The sequence below is a fragment of the Peromyscus californicus genome, unplaced genomic scaffold, assembly GCF_007827085.1.
Source record: "Peromyscus californicus insignis strain IS unplaced genomic scaffold, ASM782708v3 Scaffold_15__1_contigs__length_86483966, whole genome shotgun sequence".
Taxonomy (NCBI): domain Eukaryota; kingdom Metazoa; phylum Chordata; class Mammalia; order Rodentia; family Cricetidae; genus Peromyscus; species Peromyscus californicus.
In genome coordinates this window covers 7002856-7023137 of record NW_026294447.1, presented here as the reverse complement: position 1 = coordinate 7023137, position 20282 = coordinate 7002856, and the positions used below count along the sequence as shown (strand labels likewise).

Sequence of the window (20282 nt, the reverse complement as noted above, 5' to 3'; positions counted from 1 at the left end):
TTATGGAGGACACAAGCATGTGTGTGTGTGTGTGTGTGTGTGTGTGTGTGTGTGTGTGTGTGTGTGTAAATGTGCAACCAATTTAGGAAATTTTATGATAGCTCCTCAGGTAGGATTTGTGAAGTTAACTTTCTGAGGGATGTTTGAGAATTCAACATGTCTTACCTTTATCTAAGAAATATCTAAGCATTGTTGAAAATCTTTATAAAAACATCAATGTGTCTTGCTAAAACATGTGGCTCATATACTGATCAATGACATAATTATAGCAAAAGTATCTTAACGTACTCTACTGCATAAGTACACATTTTCTAGACAATCACAGGAAAAAAATCAGCGTTAAAGCACAGTAAAGATTCATATAACTACATATAAGTTTTAGAAAATAGGTAATTATTCATCTACATAATTCTTCTCTGAGTCTAAATTATTACATCTTTCACTCTCCCTTTGTATAGTGAATCATTTATTTATATTTGAATATTAAAAGCTTTTATCAAAACCAAGAAAAATATTTAGATTTAAGAAATGATATTAAATTAGGATAAATATAAAACAACATATGGTTAAATATGTTTTTAACATACAAATTTAATCTACATTTCTAAATTTTATTTTATTTTAAAATATGTAAAACTAACTCATGCAGAAAAAATGAAGAGAACGCAGAGGTACAATTAAACAACTTAAATATGGAAACTGTACTCACACATGTCTTGTAAGAATATATAGGGTCAAGATGTGAATTGCATAGTGAATTCATTTTGTGGAGAGTACAGCACTATTGAAGTGCTAGGCCTGAATGGTTGCTCTCCACCAATTCTTACATAGAAATCTTCTGCTCAAGATGATATTAGAAATGGGGTCTTTCAACAATTAACTCATAAAGATAAATTTCTCATTCCTCAGATAAACATCATTACAGAAATAACTTAGAGAGTTAGTTAGCCCTTCAGTCGCATGGAGCAAGAGGCTGAAAGCTGTTTATAGAACACAACCTTTCTCCAGAACAAGGCCTGATGTTGGACTTCTAATCTTCTAAAATGGCAAGGAATAAATTTAGGTTGTTTGTGAAATCTGGTACATTGTGTTTTTCTGTAGATGCCCAATGAACTGAGAGAAGCTTCTTTCCATTTTAAAGAACAGGAATTTTAAAGGTATGTTATGCGTCTATGGCTATAAGACCTCCAAAATTAAAAACCAAAAATATTTCACTGGGAGTGACATCCCAGCATTCTAGAGAAATGTGCCTTTAGATCACCAAGAATAGAAAACATGGTATTGAATCACACAATGTTTCATTCCTGTGAATTCAGTACAACAAATTCATCACATGAAGTGAAAATCAAATTCTAAAATTTGTAATTTAAGACACTAGATGAACATAAATGTATAAGAAGAAAGTTCACATTTGGCACAATGTGAAATATTCTCCTCCCTGTCTATGGTTAAATTCAGCAGCCTTTGCCATGGTTAAAATGTGTTCAGTTGTCCCATCTTATGTGCTGTGGGATGGTCTGTATGTCAAGTGTGTTGCTGATTGGTCAATAAATAAATCACTGATTGGTCAGTGGCCAGGCAGGAAGTGTAGGCGGGACAAGGAGGAGAAAAAACTGGGAAGTGGAAGGCTGAGTGGGGGAGACACTGCCAGCCGCCACGATGACAAACAGCATGTGTAGATGCTGGTAAGCCACGAGCCATGTGGCAAGGTATAGATGAATAGAAATGGATTAATTTAAGCTATAAGAACAGTTAGCAAGAAGTCTGCCACGGCCATACAGTTTGTAACCAATATAAGTCTCTGTGTTTACTTGGTTGGGTCTGAGTGGCTGTGGGACTGGCAGGTGAGAGAGATTTGCCCTGACTGTGGGCCAGGCAGGAAAACTCTAGCTACACTTATGAGCTAGAGCACAGACTCTCCAGCTTATTTTCATGGAATTTTCTTTCTAGCGCCTAGCTCAACAAATGTCTGTGTTACCAATGAATTTACCCAACATGCCTGTGAATAGCAAGCCCCCACCACGTATCTGTCTCGTTCAGTGTCTGGTGAAAATGCTTTTGTTTCCACTATGGTGAATAAATCTGAGAAAGAGAAAACACATTTGCTTCTAATTGTGCCCCAAAACGATTTTTTTCTACTCTAAGAAAACAAACTTCGAAGCGGCCAATCCTAGATATTCCTTCACATACTTGCATTCAAAATTTCGTGTTTTTTGACAGCATCCCTCTAGAGATTTAGCTTTGATTAAACATTTACACTATAATGAGCACATCACCCTTCCAGTTAACTTGAAACTGCCAGAGGAGATGTACAAGACAGGAAAGAAAATGCACAGTCCCGAGTTTTCAATTGTTTGAGAACCCAAGCATCTCTCCAAGTTTTTGTTTTGTTGTGATTTTGTCCATTTGCTGTTTGTTTATTTCCTGTTTTTCTTATAAGACCCTTGCTAGCTCATCTCGTGAAGACTTCTAATGACTCTTGTCTATACACTAAGCTTGGCCAGATGGTTCACTTTGAATAGGGGACACTGGTAAATATGGGATAAACAGAAGCTTAAGGATCCCTTATAGGTCAGAGTTTTTTCTCAGAATTCCTGGGAGCAGTTTTCCTGCTCTGAAGAAGCCCAGGTTAGCTGATTAGAAGCAAAAGTATGAGAAGACCAACTGTCCCGGAAGAGCTTCAGGCAGCACTCAGTCACTGGATCAAAGACTGCATTTCTGGGATGGATGGAGGGGAGGCTGGAGGGAAGGCTCCGAAAAACCATTCCAAAACCCAGACCCACAAAATTCTAAATAAATATAATGTGGCTGTTGTGTGAATCCACTAATATTTGGGATGGTTCATTACACAGAAAAGACAAGCTGACTTAAAATGGAAGTGACAATTAAAGACATTAAGATTTAAAATAAGGCATAAATATATACATATACATATGTAGCTGTTGCATATAATTTAATAAATCAAGTCAGTTAGGAAGAAAGAATAGTTATCTAAAATACCTTCTACATTTTCATCAGTTTATAGAACCTCTTTAGGATTAAATTGTTGTTAGACCAATATGAAACCTGATTTCTCTGATCAAATGATGGAAGACGATGGACAATCACTATGTGACTAAGCTCAGGTTCTTGCTTTTGCTCTTGGCCAGAGCTCAGTGCTCTATCCATCATTGTGTAGATGGGAAGTCAGCTCTAATTTCCACTTTTCTTCATATTTCTAAAATATGGGGTCTTTCCCAGAGTTCCCTGTTTCTGCATACACTGATGTGCAATTGCTCCCCCTCTTTACTTCCTTGTTCCCAGATAAACATATTAAAATAGATCGGCTCTCTGATGATATAGATTTTAGATCCTGCTTTCTGAAGTGCCAAGTGCTACACATCCACAGAGGGAACTTTGTGTGTGATTCAGAGGAAGAAAATGTGGTACTCCGGAGCTCAGAAACTAGTCATAATATTTAATAAAATATAAACTGCCAATAAATAAAACCACATAAAAGTGTCCTTTGTATATTTTCTTTAAGCAGAAATAACCCACAGAAGGTGAAATCTAAAAACTAACAGAAAGAAAGAGTATGATAAGAAACTGGATAAAAACCACTCGCTATCATAAAGTGTGACAATCATTTGTCATGTGTCCACACCCTTTTGGTATTTCCCTGGTCCCAGTGGGACCCCTGGAGGAAAAATGTACAGTGAGAGAGGAAGTCAAGCTCTTGGCCTAACAGCGCCTGTTATAATTGCACTGTCCATAAAGATGTTTGCATTTGCCTTTCAGGAATGTTTTTCTAACTAGCAAGACAGTTAACCATGTGAAGGCTGGCTTCTCCTAGAGTAAATATGAATTAATATAGGGCGTACTCTGAGTGCTAACGGAGCAAGGTATTTTCTGTCTAAATAAAACCCAATAAAGGAGTCTATAAAGCAATTAATTTAAGTATATTATTTAGTTTTCATTAATTGGATACATGTATCATTAACACATTCAAAGCATTCTTTCAGTGGATAGCAGACTCTTGAACTTCTGGAACAAACACAATTTTGAAGTAATTTGATTAATAGAGAGCAGGTAATTACCAGTGATTTGTATGTCCTTGCTGCCAATCATTCCCCAGGCTTCTTGCACCTATGCTACACCCCTTGATCATTTCAGAACACATGAGAGCAAAAGGAGGGAATATGAGTCATTTCCAGGTGAAAACATCTCGAGGTCAGGGATCTGCTAATTCTTCATCACCTCCTGTGGTGACCAACAGCACTGTGTGTTGCGATTCCAAGGACTGTGAGTGACTGTTCAGAGTGCGGGAATCATCGAATTCATGTAGAAAATAAGCCATCGCGATTTTATTTTATTTTATGCTTTAGTTTTAAAGGTTAATGTTCTATTACAACATGACATGACCTATCCTGACCTGCACAGACAACTAACCTTTTATTACACCAGATGAGGAGAGCTTAAATATAAACACAGGAAGTATTTCACCATTTACCCACATTATTTAAAACAAACTGTGTTTTTAAAACAAACAGAGAAATATTACCGTCACAAAGCATCCCTTTTTGAAACTCAGTAAACGTACCTTTCATTCAACTATCATTTGTTTTTCTTTAATTTTGTCATTTTGCTGAACAAAAGTTTAATCATTGAATAGTAGAGACTTCTAATTGGTATTTGCAAATCATAAATCCAGATAATTTAAAAATGGTTAAAAAAAAAAAAAAGACTGGTAAGCCATAGCAATATAAAAGGTCACGCAGCGATGATGCCCACTTTACCTGTCTTTCGGTGAGATCTAGGTTCACTGCTATCTCATATCTTCTCAGTCTGGTCAAATAATTATGATGGGCAAATTCTGCCTCGAGTTCTCTGATTTGCTCTTTGGTAAAAGCTGTTCTTTCCTTCCTAGGTTTGCTGTTCACTTCTGACTTGTAATTTCCTTCCTGGGAATCTGGGTGGGAAAGTGAAAGAAGATTGGTGTTAATATAGTCAGGCAAATATGTGTGATCACACCATTCACAGTTATTGAATAATACTTCTCCACGTGCTTTGCTAGACAGGGGAGTCATAGGGAGCAAAGACAGTAAGACTGATCACACGGACACAGGCTGAGATAGGTTTTTCTTTCTCTCTCTCTCTCTCTCTCTCTCTCTCTCTCTCTCTCTCTCTCTCTCTCTCTTTCTTTCTCTTGGTTTTCTGGTAACTCATAATTTAATTGTTCTTTATACATCTATAAAATATAAACACAATTTTTTAACTTCTGAAATGGTACTGTGATAATAAAATAAACCAAACCCTCATCAAAAAACAATTGTAGAAATAAAGTGTTGCCTTGCTACATGTACATAAGGTCTAAGGATAAGTGGCTATGGAATCCTCAAAGAAGTAATAATTGTGTATATGATTATTTTACCAAAACAAATTACTCAGTGACTGGATCTAAAGTCCAAGGCCATGGGTCCAGAGATAAAAACCCTAAGGGGTTTGGTGATTAACAGTGATTTTTACTCGTAAAGAGGACCTAAGTTCCGTTTCCAGTATTCACATCAAATGGCTCACAACCATCTGTCACTCCAGCTCTAGGGGATCAGATATCCTCTTCAGGCCTCTGTGGACACCTGCCCACATGTACAAACACACAGATATAAATAAAAATAGTTAAATAAATAAACAAATAAACAAGCAGTTAAAGCTCAGACAAAGCATGTGAAAAGGATCTAAGAATTTACTGTCACATTTATTTTCATTTTAGTTCCTTAATTAAGACAGCTATAGTTTTCTCTTATGGCACATACTGATTAGCTCAACATGGAATGTATGAACAAAAGTATGCCCATACGACTTATATGCAAGAAGTTTTAGTTATCTACTGTACATGCAGTACAGCAGCCACATATACCAGACATCAATTCTCCAAATCAAATCTTTAACACCATGTAAAATTATAACAGTAATTTGGAACATAGCAATCCACATTTCTATTCAGGAATTAATACAACACAATGAAGAATATTTTATTTAGTTTTTTAATATTCCTGAGATGTAGGCTTGAAGGTGTTTTCTATAAACTAAAAAACAGAATGAGCATAATATAGGAAAGCTAATCTGCATTCATCACGTAGACATGGATAGCAGCCATATCCAACTCTAGAAGGCCATGTCACCTTTATCCTCAGTGAAATACCAACATCATCAATAGAAGGTCATGCAAATCTCCTGAAAATAATTGCTGATTTGTACTTGATGTTTATCACATATACATCATTAGTACAAGGAGCTCTCCCATGAGCCCAGGTAAAAGTGTCACAGGAATAGTAATGACTAATTGAAAATATAAACACAGTATCTTAACTACTCTTTAATTACATAAATATAATACAGTACGGTTGAGAAATTATCTCTTCATCCACAGTTGCTTTGTATCCAGTGATGCTTGTCGATACCAAGAAATAATAAATGAGTTTTTTAAATTATACTTTCCCTTTCCATAAACCTAAAGGAAATCTATCTGGTATAAAGAGGGCACTGCAAAATGGAAACCGACTAGACAGGAGATTTTCAGGCAAGCAATTCTGGATTGAATCTTACCCACATCTCAGCTGGCCAAATGTGATTTTCTCACAGCAGCAGCAGCAATGGTTTATCACCTATGTCTTGGCACGTTGGCTATCCCTTTCATGTTAATATGTTACACAGGAGGTTTCCTTGGCTGGTCATCATTTATAATCATATTTCCAAGATGTCACTTAATTTCCATATTGACTGGGATCCCCACCCTGGCAGGTGAAGGTCAGTTTTCCCACCCGGGTCAAAGAATGTTTTGTGAAATTCAGCCTGATTACACCTTAGGATGCCACTGGAACTAGATGAGTTTATAATAAGTGGCAGCTCACAGGTAGTCATGTTTACATCATGCCAACATACCTGGCTCAAAGTAGAACCCAGAGTTCATCACACTGTTTTTAAGGTACATGTTTGACAGCACCCATATTGTTGCAGCATTGGGCTGTTCTGGGTGTGAATAAACTTTCCAAGTGATCACTTTTTTTGTCCTATAGGCTATTCTGCAGAAATGAAATTCAAGTCCCAGCCTGGAACATTCCGCTTCAAGTCCTTCCCAGGACCATCCGTGAATCACGAGTTTTGCCAGCTTGCAGTCACTCTCACTGAGATCTTGGCTTGTGGCTATTTGTAGGAAACAATGGTCTTTTTCCTTCAGCTAAACAGCTTTGGAAGCTGATGGCAAAGCAGCAAGTGTTTCTCCTGAGTTCAGTTTGAGTGAGATGTGGTTCATGTAGTTCAGTTTGAGTGACTCACGGTTCACCCATTCCCATAAGTAAGCATGAATGAACAAATTCACATAGAGAGAAACCTATTAACTGATATTTATTTTTCTTTCTTTGACATCGATCTCCTCTAGCTTTTGAAACAGTCCAGAGTATTTCATAAATACATCACATACACACAAAACTTGTGATGGGCTTATACAATCATTATGACAAGAAATATTCTGCAGCAGGTTTATATAGCTAGTGACTGGATTTAAGCAAAAATCTGGCTATAATTCAGTACTTCAATCCAAAAACAATTTATGGAATGACTGAATACCAAAGCAAATTTGCAAGGAAGAGAAGTCCGTTGAACAAAATGAAGTGAGCTAGCATACTTATATTTTCAAAATCACAAACGTTATCATTGAGTTGAAGCTAACATGAAGGGCAGTTGTGTGCTTCTTGGAGAGGAATAGCAATCAAGTTAGGAAACACCATTGTTCCTTTATCCACTGTACACTTTTGTGGTGGGACATATGATTCTGCTGTTCAATTAACCCACAATGTTTCTAATCTTCATTTAAAATATGATCTTTAGAATTTTACCTTTTGTGCTTGCATTTCCTGTAATCTTGAATTTAAATTATTTCTTTATGCGTTCATGTTATCACTTGCTAACCCTAATTCCCCCACTATTATCACCTCACTGCCTATTCTTTGCTGGAAAATGGGTAGGAAGTTTGGATGAGGCATTTGGCAAATTTCACATCAGCCTCCATATGTTTCACAGCTGTTTCAACCAAGGCAAACCTCTGTCTTCTGCAGCCTCCCACATCCTCTGCCAAGTGGTGGTGTTGAGGGGGAAATCTGGAAACTGCCTTCTTTTCTTCTCTACCACCATAAACACAACCTCAGCATTTCCAGAGTAGATCCCAGTGTAGAATGTTACAACTGTTGTTTTTCATTTCAGATACTTTTATGTACCAGAGGGTGAACCTTAGCATTCTTGTTGCATTGAGGGTATATTGTCTTATGTCTTCAGGTACTTTGGAAGGACTAGATCCCTAACCTTTGGTTCCTGGGACTTTGCTAATTGAAGAAGTCTGCACTATGTCTGTGAGGGACTGAAACTACCCTCCAAGGATCATTTCTGTCTAGTGTTTAAACTGTTCCACGTGTGATATTTCATTTCCCTTAGTACAAAAGGAAACCAAAAGACAATGATTTTTTTTAAAGACAAGTGATATAAAGGATCAATATGCTCATGCCTGGTACAGAATGATTTTTAATATAAGGTAAATAATAAAATATGGTGAGTATAGAACCTATAATTTAGCTATGTCTATAAAATACTGAAATGGAATGATTTCATTTTAGAACAACAAATAATTCCAATTTCCAGAAATATTTCAACATCAATTCATCTATTCTCATACCCAAAAGAAAATAGTGAATTAATCCAAGTTCAAATATGTTTCTCTAGGGATCTGGAAGACAGAAACAGAGGGAAGTTGCAAAAAGTAGCATTGCAGACTTGTTCCTAAACAACACAAATTTAATAAATGATACAAATTTGATAAATAAATTAGGTATGAAACTTTTGAAAACAAGCAATCCAAAACTTGCATTAGAAAAATCCACGCTCCTAAGTCCTGATGCTTCACATATGGCTGGTTTCCTGGGGCAGGCAATGGCCCGCTGTGGTCCCTGACTGCATGCCTGGAATACACTGGGAAGCATTATAATCTATTTCTTTATTTATTCTTGCTTCCTCCTGTCCCCTTTGTAGTTTTAAGATGGCAGTTAAAGGAATTTTGGCTAGTTTGAGTAAAATAACTGTTCCATCATTCAATTACTTGCCTGCTTTTGTGCGACTATCAATGTATGGACTCAGTTTTCTTTACTGACTGTTCTTAGTAAAACTCTTTGAATTTACATAATGAGGGATTAGCAAGAACTTCAATTTTAATCATTGCCCATCACTATGTAGTACTTCCTGATTGGAGGAAAACAACTCAATGTTCTTTTTTCATGGCAAAAGCACAAAGTGAAATCCACAAAGAAGTAGATACATTGACAAAATTTAACTTTATGCAAAATATTGTTCATTCTAAATACACTGAATACAAAGTATTTTAGTAAAGCAACAACAAAAAAGGTCAAAAGCCTAAAGACACAAAATGTTTATGTAATTCCTTTACTGAAATTTGACATAGATTTGATTTTGACTCTTCTCATTACAGATTGTCAGGTACTTAATTCAATATTCACACTAGCATACATTTTCTGGGTAAGATGTTATGCAGTTATAGACATAGGAATTCCCTAATTATCAGGACTCACATCTGTAATTCCAGAACACTGAAGAAGCTGAGGCAGCAGAATTGCCACAAGCTGGAGGCTAGTCTGATCTCAAGAATGAAATTCTGTCTAAATAAAACCAAACAACAAACAAACAAATCAACTCTGGTTACAAGCAGACATGATGGTATACACCTGTAATCCCAGGACTCAGGCATTAAGACAGAGGAAGAAATAATACAAAGAAAAAGCTGATAGAAAAGAAGAAAGGAGGGAAGGAGAGAAAGCAAAGAAAGGAGGAAGGAAAGACTGATAGCAGATACTTAGAATTGTATTTATGCCTCTTACTGCATTTTGTATAGGAAACACCAACTACAAAATATCTATACATATATACAACACTTGTGGTTGGGTTATACCAAAGGCAAAGAACTCTATTTTGTGGACCACACAATCCCCAATGAAGAAATTCTGGACATAAAACTTCCCATTGCATTCTCCTTCACCATATTAGTTTAAAGAAGCACCTCTTTTATGGATTCTGATCAAGCTCTTCTTGCTCTTTTTCAAATTTTACGGTATCCTGCCGCTCTAGGGATGCTTTCTTTCATCCACTAGAATGTGAATTTGATGGCAACCATTGCCTACTGTATTAAGACGTTGGAGGTAAATCCAGTTAGCGCTCTTCTTTGTTTGTTTAATTCAAAGGAAAAAGAAACATTGACGGATTCTGCAAGAGCACTTAGTGCTCTGCCCAGGCACTCCATTCACACCCTATCCAGCTTTACATCAGCCAGTTGATGGAGTTGCACGATATTATCGCATCTTCCAGGAGACGGGGACAGAAGGAAGCTATTTTCACAAGTTAAGAACTGTAAGTGACTTAGCACTGGCTAGAATATTGTGACCTTTTTGATTCGCAGCTCTCAAATAGAGTGAAAGAAATGCAGCTTTTTTACGACATAAGACAACATATGAACATGCAGTGCAGTTCTAGAAAGTTTGTCCCAGTTCTTTTAGTAACTTGGTAAATCCCTGTATGTGTGGGAGACAGGCCAGAGGTACTTTCATAACTCCCAGTCAGTGGATGTCATCTCCACGTAGCTGGTGTTTACTTCATGTCTCTAAGTCCCTCTTTGTCCTGTCTTCACAGTGACTTTATTATATTCTGACAGTGCTAACAAAACCGAGCCTTCCATTTTTCTTTATGTCTGCTTTGCTTCTTCTCTAGACTGTAGGAAATGAATCATATGGAATTTCCTTATGAGTCTGTTTCCGGCGCTATAGACTGGATTCTGAAACTGCTGGATTTTCTTCCTCATGCTTTATTTATGGAGAATGACTTGCTCTGATTAGTTTACCTGAACTTCAGTTTCAAATCAAAGAAAGCATTAATCATTACTTCTGTATATTGGTTCTCAAATGGTCTTCTGCACAACTCCCATAATCAATTGAAACAGTGATAAATAATTATGTATGATGTGTATCTGTAATGACATCTTTAAGCATGCTCAGATATAAAGGTGCCTAAAAATGTGTCAATAGTGTAAAGTTTAAACCTAAAAGAATGAGGAGTATGATCAAAATACATCATATGCTTATGAGAATGGAAGAATGAAACCCACTGTGTATAATAAAAATGTCAAAAATAAAAGACAACTAATTTATAGCTACAGAGTTGGATATTATACCACAGGAAGGAATAAATGACACAAAACTAGTATTTTTTAAACCTCGGTACCATTGTCATTTTGAGATAGAAAATTATTGTCAGATTAAAGTCCACTGAAACAAACATATTCAAAATAAAGAGCTCCTTCACAGGCTGTCTTGGGCACTGCAGTGTTTCTAAGGAGGCCTAATCACTACTCACTGTACACTCAGGGAAACCTCTCCCCTTGGGGCAGCCAGATAAATTATAAGGTTTTCAGTTACAAAATGAATTTTACGTAAACAACAAATACAATTCTAGTATATCACAAACAGTGAGTAGAACATACTTATATAAAAATATTGTTTATTGATTGGAAAATATTTTAATTGGCTACATCTGGAAACCTAATTGAGACATCTAAAAAGGTTTCTAGGTATTGCTAATAGGCACTAAGAAGAAAATCACTCTCAGTCAAGAGCCACTGTGCTCAAGTAATATCTGAGGCAGAATATCAATGATTTGACATTGTACAATGGTCTTTTGATATGACCAATGCAATTTATAAATGTGAGTAACTCATGTGTAAACAGCATCATTTTTGTCATGTGATTGTATCAGGTGTCCTGCCAATTAGTGACAGTTGTTAGCAGACAAAAGAAGGGGCGATTGTCAAAGCTAACTTATATAACCAGATGAGTGCATCTACTTACTTGGGAGAGCAGAAATTCTGTGCCACTTTCCTGGGCTATTCCTTTAGTGGTGTCAGTAGATTTCACTAGGCATCATTATGTTCCTACCCTACGTAAAGGCACACGATGACTAACCATAAATCAACTATTTGATGAGATATTTTAATTAACTAATACTGTTTGAACTAATAAGCATTAATTTGATATAGAATTTATAAATTATCTCTTCTATGTTCTGTGTTTAAAGTGAGAAAATGTCCTTTGCATATATTTTATGGCTTCCAGTTTTGTGATTTTATGGCATTTCTGTGTGTAAAAACCTGTGTGTCTCTATACTTGTGTGTGTTTCCTGTGCTTTTCTTTGGGTCCTTTTCTTCTGTATGTTTTCTCTTATCCTGGTTTGTTTGTTTTATTTTATCTTAATTCATTCTATTATTATTATAGTTTTTAGATGCCTGTTTGTATTCTTATGAGAAAAGAGAAAGAAGATGTGAATTTAGGTTAGTGGGGAAAAGGATCTGGAAAGATTTGGGGGAGGGGAAACTATAATCATAATATAAATCTATTTTCAATAAAAAAGAAAGGAAAGGGGCCTCAAGATATGACTGAAGGGCTCATGAGACACCCTTGAAATCACACAGTGTTTCTACATCTCTGGTGTCATTCAGTTTTAAAATCAACACAAATTCCTCCCTAAATATGCTTTACCCATTGATCATATTAACACAGATTGGGTAATGACACCATTAAACTATGTTACTAACTATAACAAACTGTTCAAACAAATTCATGATCATCCAAGATGCCAAATTCTTAGATATTAAAATTTAAGCATAGTCTCCGATACACACCTGCTATTCACCCACTGTTACCTTCGTCTTCAGCTAACACAGAATTGAAGAAATTTGTGAATCATTTGGAACAGGGACTGCATTTTGGAATCATTTAATAGTCATGAGTAGTCAATAGCTATGATTAGTGAAGGACTAATGAATTAAAGCTGTAGTAATTGAAAGCTATACATTTAATAGACTCAGAAGCTAAAACACATTTTTAAGGTAGGAAAATTCATTTTTAAGCTAAAACTCAACACAAACATGTAGGAAGTCTAGGGATCATACAATGACTAATAATGTTTAGTTTGTAGAACAGATGAGCCACAACAGGATCTGTGTGCTTTTCCCAGCTAGTCTGGAAGTGAATCTGAAGAGTGAGCTAGGATTTTCTAATGAAACCACTGAGGTGACGACGCTTTACAAGGCCCAGTGGGATTAGCGCATGAATTTTTGTTTCCTCTGAATATTTTGCAGGAAATTTGATGACTCTAATACAAATTTGTTATATACAAGAAACTGGAGATTGTGTGTGTGTGTGTGTGTGTGTGTGTGTGTGTGTGTGTGTGTGTGTGATTATTCATTTTGAAATTCTAGTGAAAATGATTTAGATTTAGGAAGACATTAAGTTATACAAAATGTTTAACTAACACTCTTCCATAAATTTCTAATAAATCAAATGAAGAAATATTTATTACACAACATTTACAAGCCTACTGTACAAATATGCACTTTTTAAAAAAGTACCATTTGTATATAATTTTGTTCTTAAGTATGAGTTGGGAAGTAAATCACTTAGACATTTTAGACACTAAAATGATCATATTGAAAAATTAATAACCAAGGAGTTATATATTGATTTTGCTTTGAAATCGTAGTACCAAAGTCAAATTATATAAAACATAAATGGTACATGAAAGTAACAAGGTAAACATTACTTTTAATTGCAAGCAACCTGAGGGTCTGATCCTGGCAGCCAGCATTATCTTCGTTTGCCTGTTGCTGGTAGCATGGAATTCTCTGTGATCAATTTCTCAAGCACAGCTGCACTAATCAAAGGGAACCAGTCTTTGGGAGACTTAGCTGCATCATAATCAACCTCTGATACCGTGTGTCAAAGGATTCTCTAAATTACGAAGTCTAAACTTACATTAACGGAATGCTTTTAAATTCCACAAATAAAAGTCTATTAAAGTTGACTGAGTATAGTTGTTTTAAAAAAGAAAATTAGTTTGACAGTGAGCCTACCCTTTAGCAGCTGAATCATCTTCACAAGACTTGCACAAGTTCAAGCCAGACAGGGTTGCAGCAGCAGTGAGAGGAAGAAGTGGACAAGAGATCCCCCCCAGCCAGAAGCCATCAGCAACTGGTACCCTCAGGCAAAGGAAATTCAGTTTTCTCCAATGGAGTGTGACTGTTTATATAGACATCATTCCAGGGCAGGCCCTATGCCCAGCATGCCCAGCATGCCCGGCATGCCCAGGAAGAGGTGCCAACACAAAATGAATTCAGTGGTATTTTGGGGAAATTTTTGTTTCATTTTGCTTTGTTTTGGCATGTTCTTTGTTGTGGAGGTTTCTCATTGTTTGTTCGTTCTTATGTTTGTCTTATTGGTCTTTTGCTTGTTTGAAAGGAAAATATGATCAAAATTTATTGCATAAAAAAGTTTAACAAAATATAATCAGGCCGGGCGGTGGTGGCACACGCCTTTAATCCCAGCACTCAGGAGGCAGAGCCAGGCGGATCTCTGTGAGTTCAAGACCAGCCTGGGCTACCAAGTGAGTTCCAGGAAAGGTGCAAAGCTACACAGAGAAACCCTGTCTCGAAAAAAAAAAACAAAAAAAAAAATATAATCGGGAGCTAGTGGTGCAGGTCATAGGCAGAATATTTGTACATTTATAAGCCCAGAGGTTTGATCTGCAGTGCCTCATATAAACTTGGATTTGATTCAAATGTGGCCAATTAGGCTTAAAGGAGTACAGAATTTGAAAATAATTTTTTAAAAATTGCAAAACACAAAAACCAACAAGTTCAATTTGATGTGCATTTTATAATTTCTTATAAACTATATAAAATATATAGATGAATTAAAATGATTTGTTCTGTCTTGGAATATACAAACTTAATAATTATTGCTATAGTTTGAGTTCTTTTGACACAAAGTCTCACTATGGATTGCATGTTGATCTTGACCTTGTTTTATAGCCTAAAATTGTCTTGAAGTCTGTATCCTCCTGCCTCAATGGCCTTACAAAGGATGGGTAGAGAACAGTGAAGTTTTCTTCAGTTTAGCATGTGCATACATACATTAATATATGTGTGTATGTGTGTGTTATTCTAGAATAATAATGATATTGAAATGTTACAGACTAATTTTATTATCTCATTTCTCCTTTCTTTCTTTGTTTTTTTGAGGCAGGGTTTCTCTGTGTGACATTCCTGGCTGTCCTGGAACTCACTTTGTATATCAGGTTGGCCACGAACTCACTGAGATCCGCCTGCCTCTGCCTCCCAAGTGCCTGGATTAAAGGCATGCACCACCACCACCCAGCCTTTATTATCTCATTTCATAGGCAAAAGAATGTAATGATAATAATGAAGCTTTGCAATTTCATGAAGTGACATTTAGATAGAATATTGATGCTACAGTCCTTTCTAGAACTAGATATGCATACTCTTTGATAAAACTATTGCCTGGTGTACATATATGAAGAGCTTATTATCAAATATAGTTTGAAATATACATATAGTAGCAATCAGTATTACATCATACTGTGGCTCACAAATATAAACACCTTCATTGAACTAAATACCTGAGCTATCACATACAAAGGATATGCAATTTTCTGCTAGAATATAATTTTCTTACACACTCACATGTCCTTTTGTGAAGCACATCTTTTTTTATTGTTGTTTTGTTTTTTCAAGACAGAGTTTCTCTGTGTAGTTTTGGTCCCTGTCCTGGATCTTGCTCTGTAGACCAGCCTGGCCTCGAACTCACAGAGATCTACCTGGCTCTGCCTCCTGAGTGCTGGGATTAAAAGTGTGCACCATGGTGCTGGAGGGATGGCTCAGAGGTTAAAAGCACTGGCTGCTCTTCCAGAGGTCCTGAGTTCAATTCCCAGCAGCCACATGGTGGCTCACGACCGGCTATAATGAGATCTGGTGCCCTCCTCTTCTGGCAGCAGGTCTACATGCAAACAGAACACTGTATACATAATAATAAAATAATCTTTAAAAAAAAAAAAAGGGTGCACCACCACTGCCTTGCCTGTGAAGCACATCTTAATGTGGCTTATTTTACGTGTGAATGTGTCCTCAACTTGTCCTCAAATAATTCCCAATTAGTAGAAAGATATTTTAATAAATATTTGTTCAATATCACAGTGTTTCAGCAAAGTTATGATTAACATAAAATGATATGAGTTGCATATATTTGCTTCCAAAATTTACATATTTAGGATGGGAGCATGGTGCAGAGAAAAAAGTAGACCCTTTGACTCTTATAGATTTCAGACGGAAGTTCCCAGGTGATGCTTGCTAACTGTGTGGTCGTCTAGGCCTGTTAAGTCACTTGAAACTAAGTTTCTCCTTCAACAGAACAGACAAGTGACTGTTGTGAAGAGAAAAGTTGAGATACATGGTATCCATTCAATGTTGTACACCAATTATCAATAAAATCAAGTTTGAATGTCTGTCTGTACCATTTAATTAACCAGAATTCTACTGTCACTTTTACTGGATTTGTAAATTTTGTTCAAATCACCTGTTATTTCATATCTACTGTTTAGCACCATTTGTCATTAAATATGGAGTTGGTTTTGGAAAAGTGATGATTTTATTTTCTAGCTATTTTTACTACTGTGCATTTTTAAAAAGTAGCTGCCTTAATAAATTCTTTGCCAGTCAAAAAGGAGTAATTAAATTTGCTTTGAAACAGTAGTGGCTTTGCAATTCATATGCTCTTAGATATTGCATACTTTTTTACACGTTACTATTAAAGAGTAGAGCAAAAATCAAAACACATATTATGTTATTCTGAATCTGTGTGGCATATTTTTATTTTCAAAGTAAATGAAATTAAAATTTAAAAATCTGTTTTTGTGAGGTGTATATGAATATGTATGCTTTTCAAAAATGAGTCTCACATTGGTTTAGTCAAGTTCATTCTATGTCAGTGTCCAGATACATAAAACACATCCGATTTTCTGGTTATCAATTACTTATACAATATGGAATCACTTAAACATAGCTTGAGATTGATCATATTTGGTTATATGCAGGAGACGTGGCCTTGCTCTGCCTTGTGTAATTTGGCATTTGTTCACCATAAGGAATACCAAACCAACCAGCTATAGTCAGGACAACTGACTCTTAGTCACAAGTCCTAAGAGTCAAATCACTTGTTCCTAGATCTCCCCTAACTATCCCCAGGAACCCAACATTACAACTATTTCACAAGACAAATCCTAGCACACAGAATTGGTCTTAAAATGATGAGTAAGCAGCTAGGAATAGAAGAAAGTAAATAAGATAAATAATGTGTAAGGAGCTTCCTTAGGACAGAGTGTAGTGACCAAACAGTTATTCATAGTGATATCTAGTCTGACGACATTCTTCTCACTTACGACTCATCATTCTTGCTCTGTTGACCAGACAATCAATTTTCAGAAAGGAGGTGAAATCACAGAGGTGCTTATGCCAGTGTGAAGAACCGTGCTAAGAATTGCTACAGGTGGGAAAGGCATTGTTTAATCCCTATGCAGGATATAGAATGCAATCGCCCTAGGTTGTTGCAGGGTCTAGCAATTGCCCACATATGAACATTTTGTTCTTTTTTTGTCATATAAAATCATAAAATAGTTATTGCCAAGAAAAAAATAATCCTTTGATCTTCAAATATAGTAATCTCACACAAGGAGAAAAAAATAATAATTTCAAGCGCCTATAGCTCCTACTCTTTCTTTTAAAGATAGATATTAAATTTATTTTTGATTCAAATACTTGTATGTTGAACTTATTTAAAGAAGTTACAGTTTACCTTGAGGTAACAATCCCTGAATTTATTGAGGGCTCTCAGCAGAGAAAGGGTTTTCAAGCCATCTTTTGATACATGTGTACTGCACTCCCTGTGTATCCAACATTCACGTGCCCACCTCTAGCAAGTGTCTTTCAAATTTAAAACACTAGAGACAGTCACCATTAGACAGCACCCAATCCTAACTTCTGGGCTCTGTTTTATAGTACTCCTTCAACGTGTGCTCCTGTGTACATGCTTCCGTTTTCCGACTCTCAAAGGGACTCTTTGGTAAGGGGGGTACTTACCATAAAATATTCAGACCTAAAATGTTTTATGGCCAATGCTCATATCAATACAATAAACAACAATAATAAGCCCTAATGCCCCATTTTTGTAGTAAAAACAATGAAAATCAAAATGGTAGCAGATTTGGCATTTAAAGTTCCTTCTGCCAGAGGTTTATTAGCCTAGGATTACTGGCTCGTTGCTTACCTTACAGTATTTTTAGATGGAAAATGATATGATGTATTTGACTTTAATTTATGAGTTTCCTTGAAAATGCATATAAAACTTTATATTTGAAACATTTCTCTTTTATTATTATTTTTTAAATTTTATAATTTAATTTAATTTTACATATCAGCCACAGATTTCCCCTGTCCTCCCTCCTCCTACCACCTCCCCCTGCCCTCCCCCCAGTCCACCCCCCATTCCCATCTCCTCCAGGGCAAGGACTCCCCTTGAGATTCAGCTCAGCCTGGTAGATTCAGTCCAGGCAGGTCCAGTTCCCTCCTCCCTTCACCCAGGCCTAGCAAAGTGTCCCTGCATAGGCCCTAGGCTCCAAAAAGCCAGTTCATGCACCAAGGACAGGTCCTGGTCCCACTGCCTGGGGGCCTCCCAAACAGATCAAGCTAATCAACTGTCTCACTTATCCAGAGGGCCTGATCCAGTTCCGTGGGGGCTCCTCAGCCATTGGTTCATAGTTCATGGGTTTCCACTGGTTTGGCCATTTGTCCCTGTGCTTTTTCCAATCAGGGTCTCAACATTATTTTGAAAATTTTTTACAGAATATAATTGTTTTTCACTGCAAACAATTGATGCAAGCTCTCCATTATTTCCCTTGCGCGCACACACACATTTGTTTTCTTCCTCTCTAAAATATACAGTTTATCCACAGACTAAGATTATCGTTTGTAACATATAAAATACTTTCAACCTAAGTTTGACAAAGTATGCTGAAATTTAGTAAAATCTATGATGTTAAAATTTTAGTCTTCTGACAGTATCATAACTTACTTTATGCTTATTATCACTTTATATGTTCTCTAGCATGCATTAACTATAAAGCAATGTTTTATTAAAATAGTATATATGAATATATGAGACAAGTTTTCACAATGGAAAGGAAAAGTTCTAAAATTCATGATGAGCATCATATTACAAATTTGAGGAGATTTCCTGGATTATAAATTTAAAAATCAAAACAATGAAAAAGTAATATCAGAAAATAAAAAATTTGTAGATGAATTAGTAGAACATATATCCTTCCTACCCCTTTACATACTCTAGCCTTAATCAAATCTTGTTATCATGAGCTATTTTCATTGTTCTGAAATATGTCAACATATGTAACAATATGTAATTTATATACATGTTATCCAAACATTAAACATGCTCCTGTCAGAGGCTTATACATTTTGAAAATTAATACTATGAATATAGACATTATTCTAAACCACAAAAAGCTTAAACTGTGCATGATGTTGAATAATAACACTTGATTATTAGAATAATCTTTAATTTAGATGTTTCAATAATTCAGTAAGGAATAAATGTGTTTTATTTTTAAGTTAATAGAATTGATAAGTATTATGCTGTAACAATTTGCGTTTTCTGTTGTAAGGCAGTCACAATACAGATCTCACAAATTTGTGTTACTCAAACATTGAACATGGATGTTGGAAGAATACTCTGTTTGCCTCATGAACTCACCATCATAGTACCCAAGGAAAGTTTTCATGCCTGGCATCATAAGTAAAAGATGCTCACAAGCATATAGCTCAAGAATTATTCATATGGACTTGCTCAACTATCATGAATATTTTGCTTATATCATACAAGAGCCTATTTTGATGGTCCATTTTCTTTGTTGTGCCATTCACATGACTTCCTTTCCTAGGCAAGCATATGTATCAGCATAAACATTTTGAAGGGGTGTGATCTAGGCCCTAAAATGTAGACAGGCAAAACTCAATTCTATGGAACATGAAAGTCAAGCTTCTAGAACGGTTACTGCATGTGACAATGTCATGTGACTGAAACATTGCCATTATTTGTAAAAACCAACAATAAATTATGAAAAATTTAATTACTCCCAGCTTTCCAAATGTACTACAATGTAATGTCTCACTTTAAATGGTACTTAATGAAATAATAGGTCCTTTAAAATGTGGTACACTGAAACAGATGGCTTTTTAAAAGAATATCACACACAACTTAGACCATTTTCCTATAAAG

The 20282-nt window shown here is 36.0% G+C and overlaps 1 protein-coding gene across 1 annotated transcript in view; it reads right to left on the bottom strand.

Annotated features, from left to right (window-relative positions):
- Nucleotides 1-20282, bottom strand: part of Meox2 (mesenchyme homeobox 2) — a 61461-nt gene that overhangs the window by 8891 nt on the left and 32288 nt on the right. Inside the window, exon 2 of the mRNA XM_052738358.1 lies at nt 4776-4948. Coding sequence (XP_052594318.1) covers nt 4776-4948 — 173 coding nt within the window. The remainder of the gene's footprint in view (nt 1-4775; nt 4949-20282) is intronic.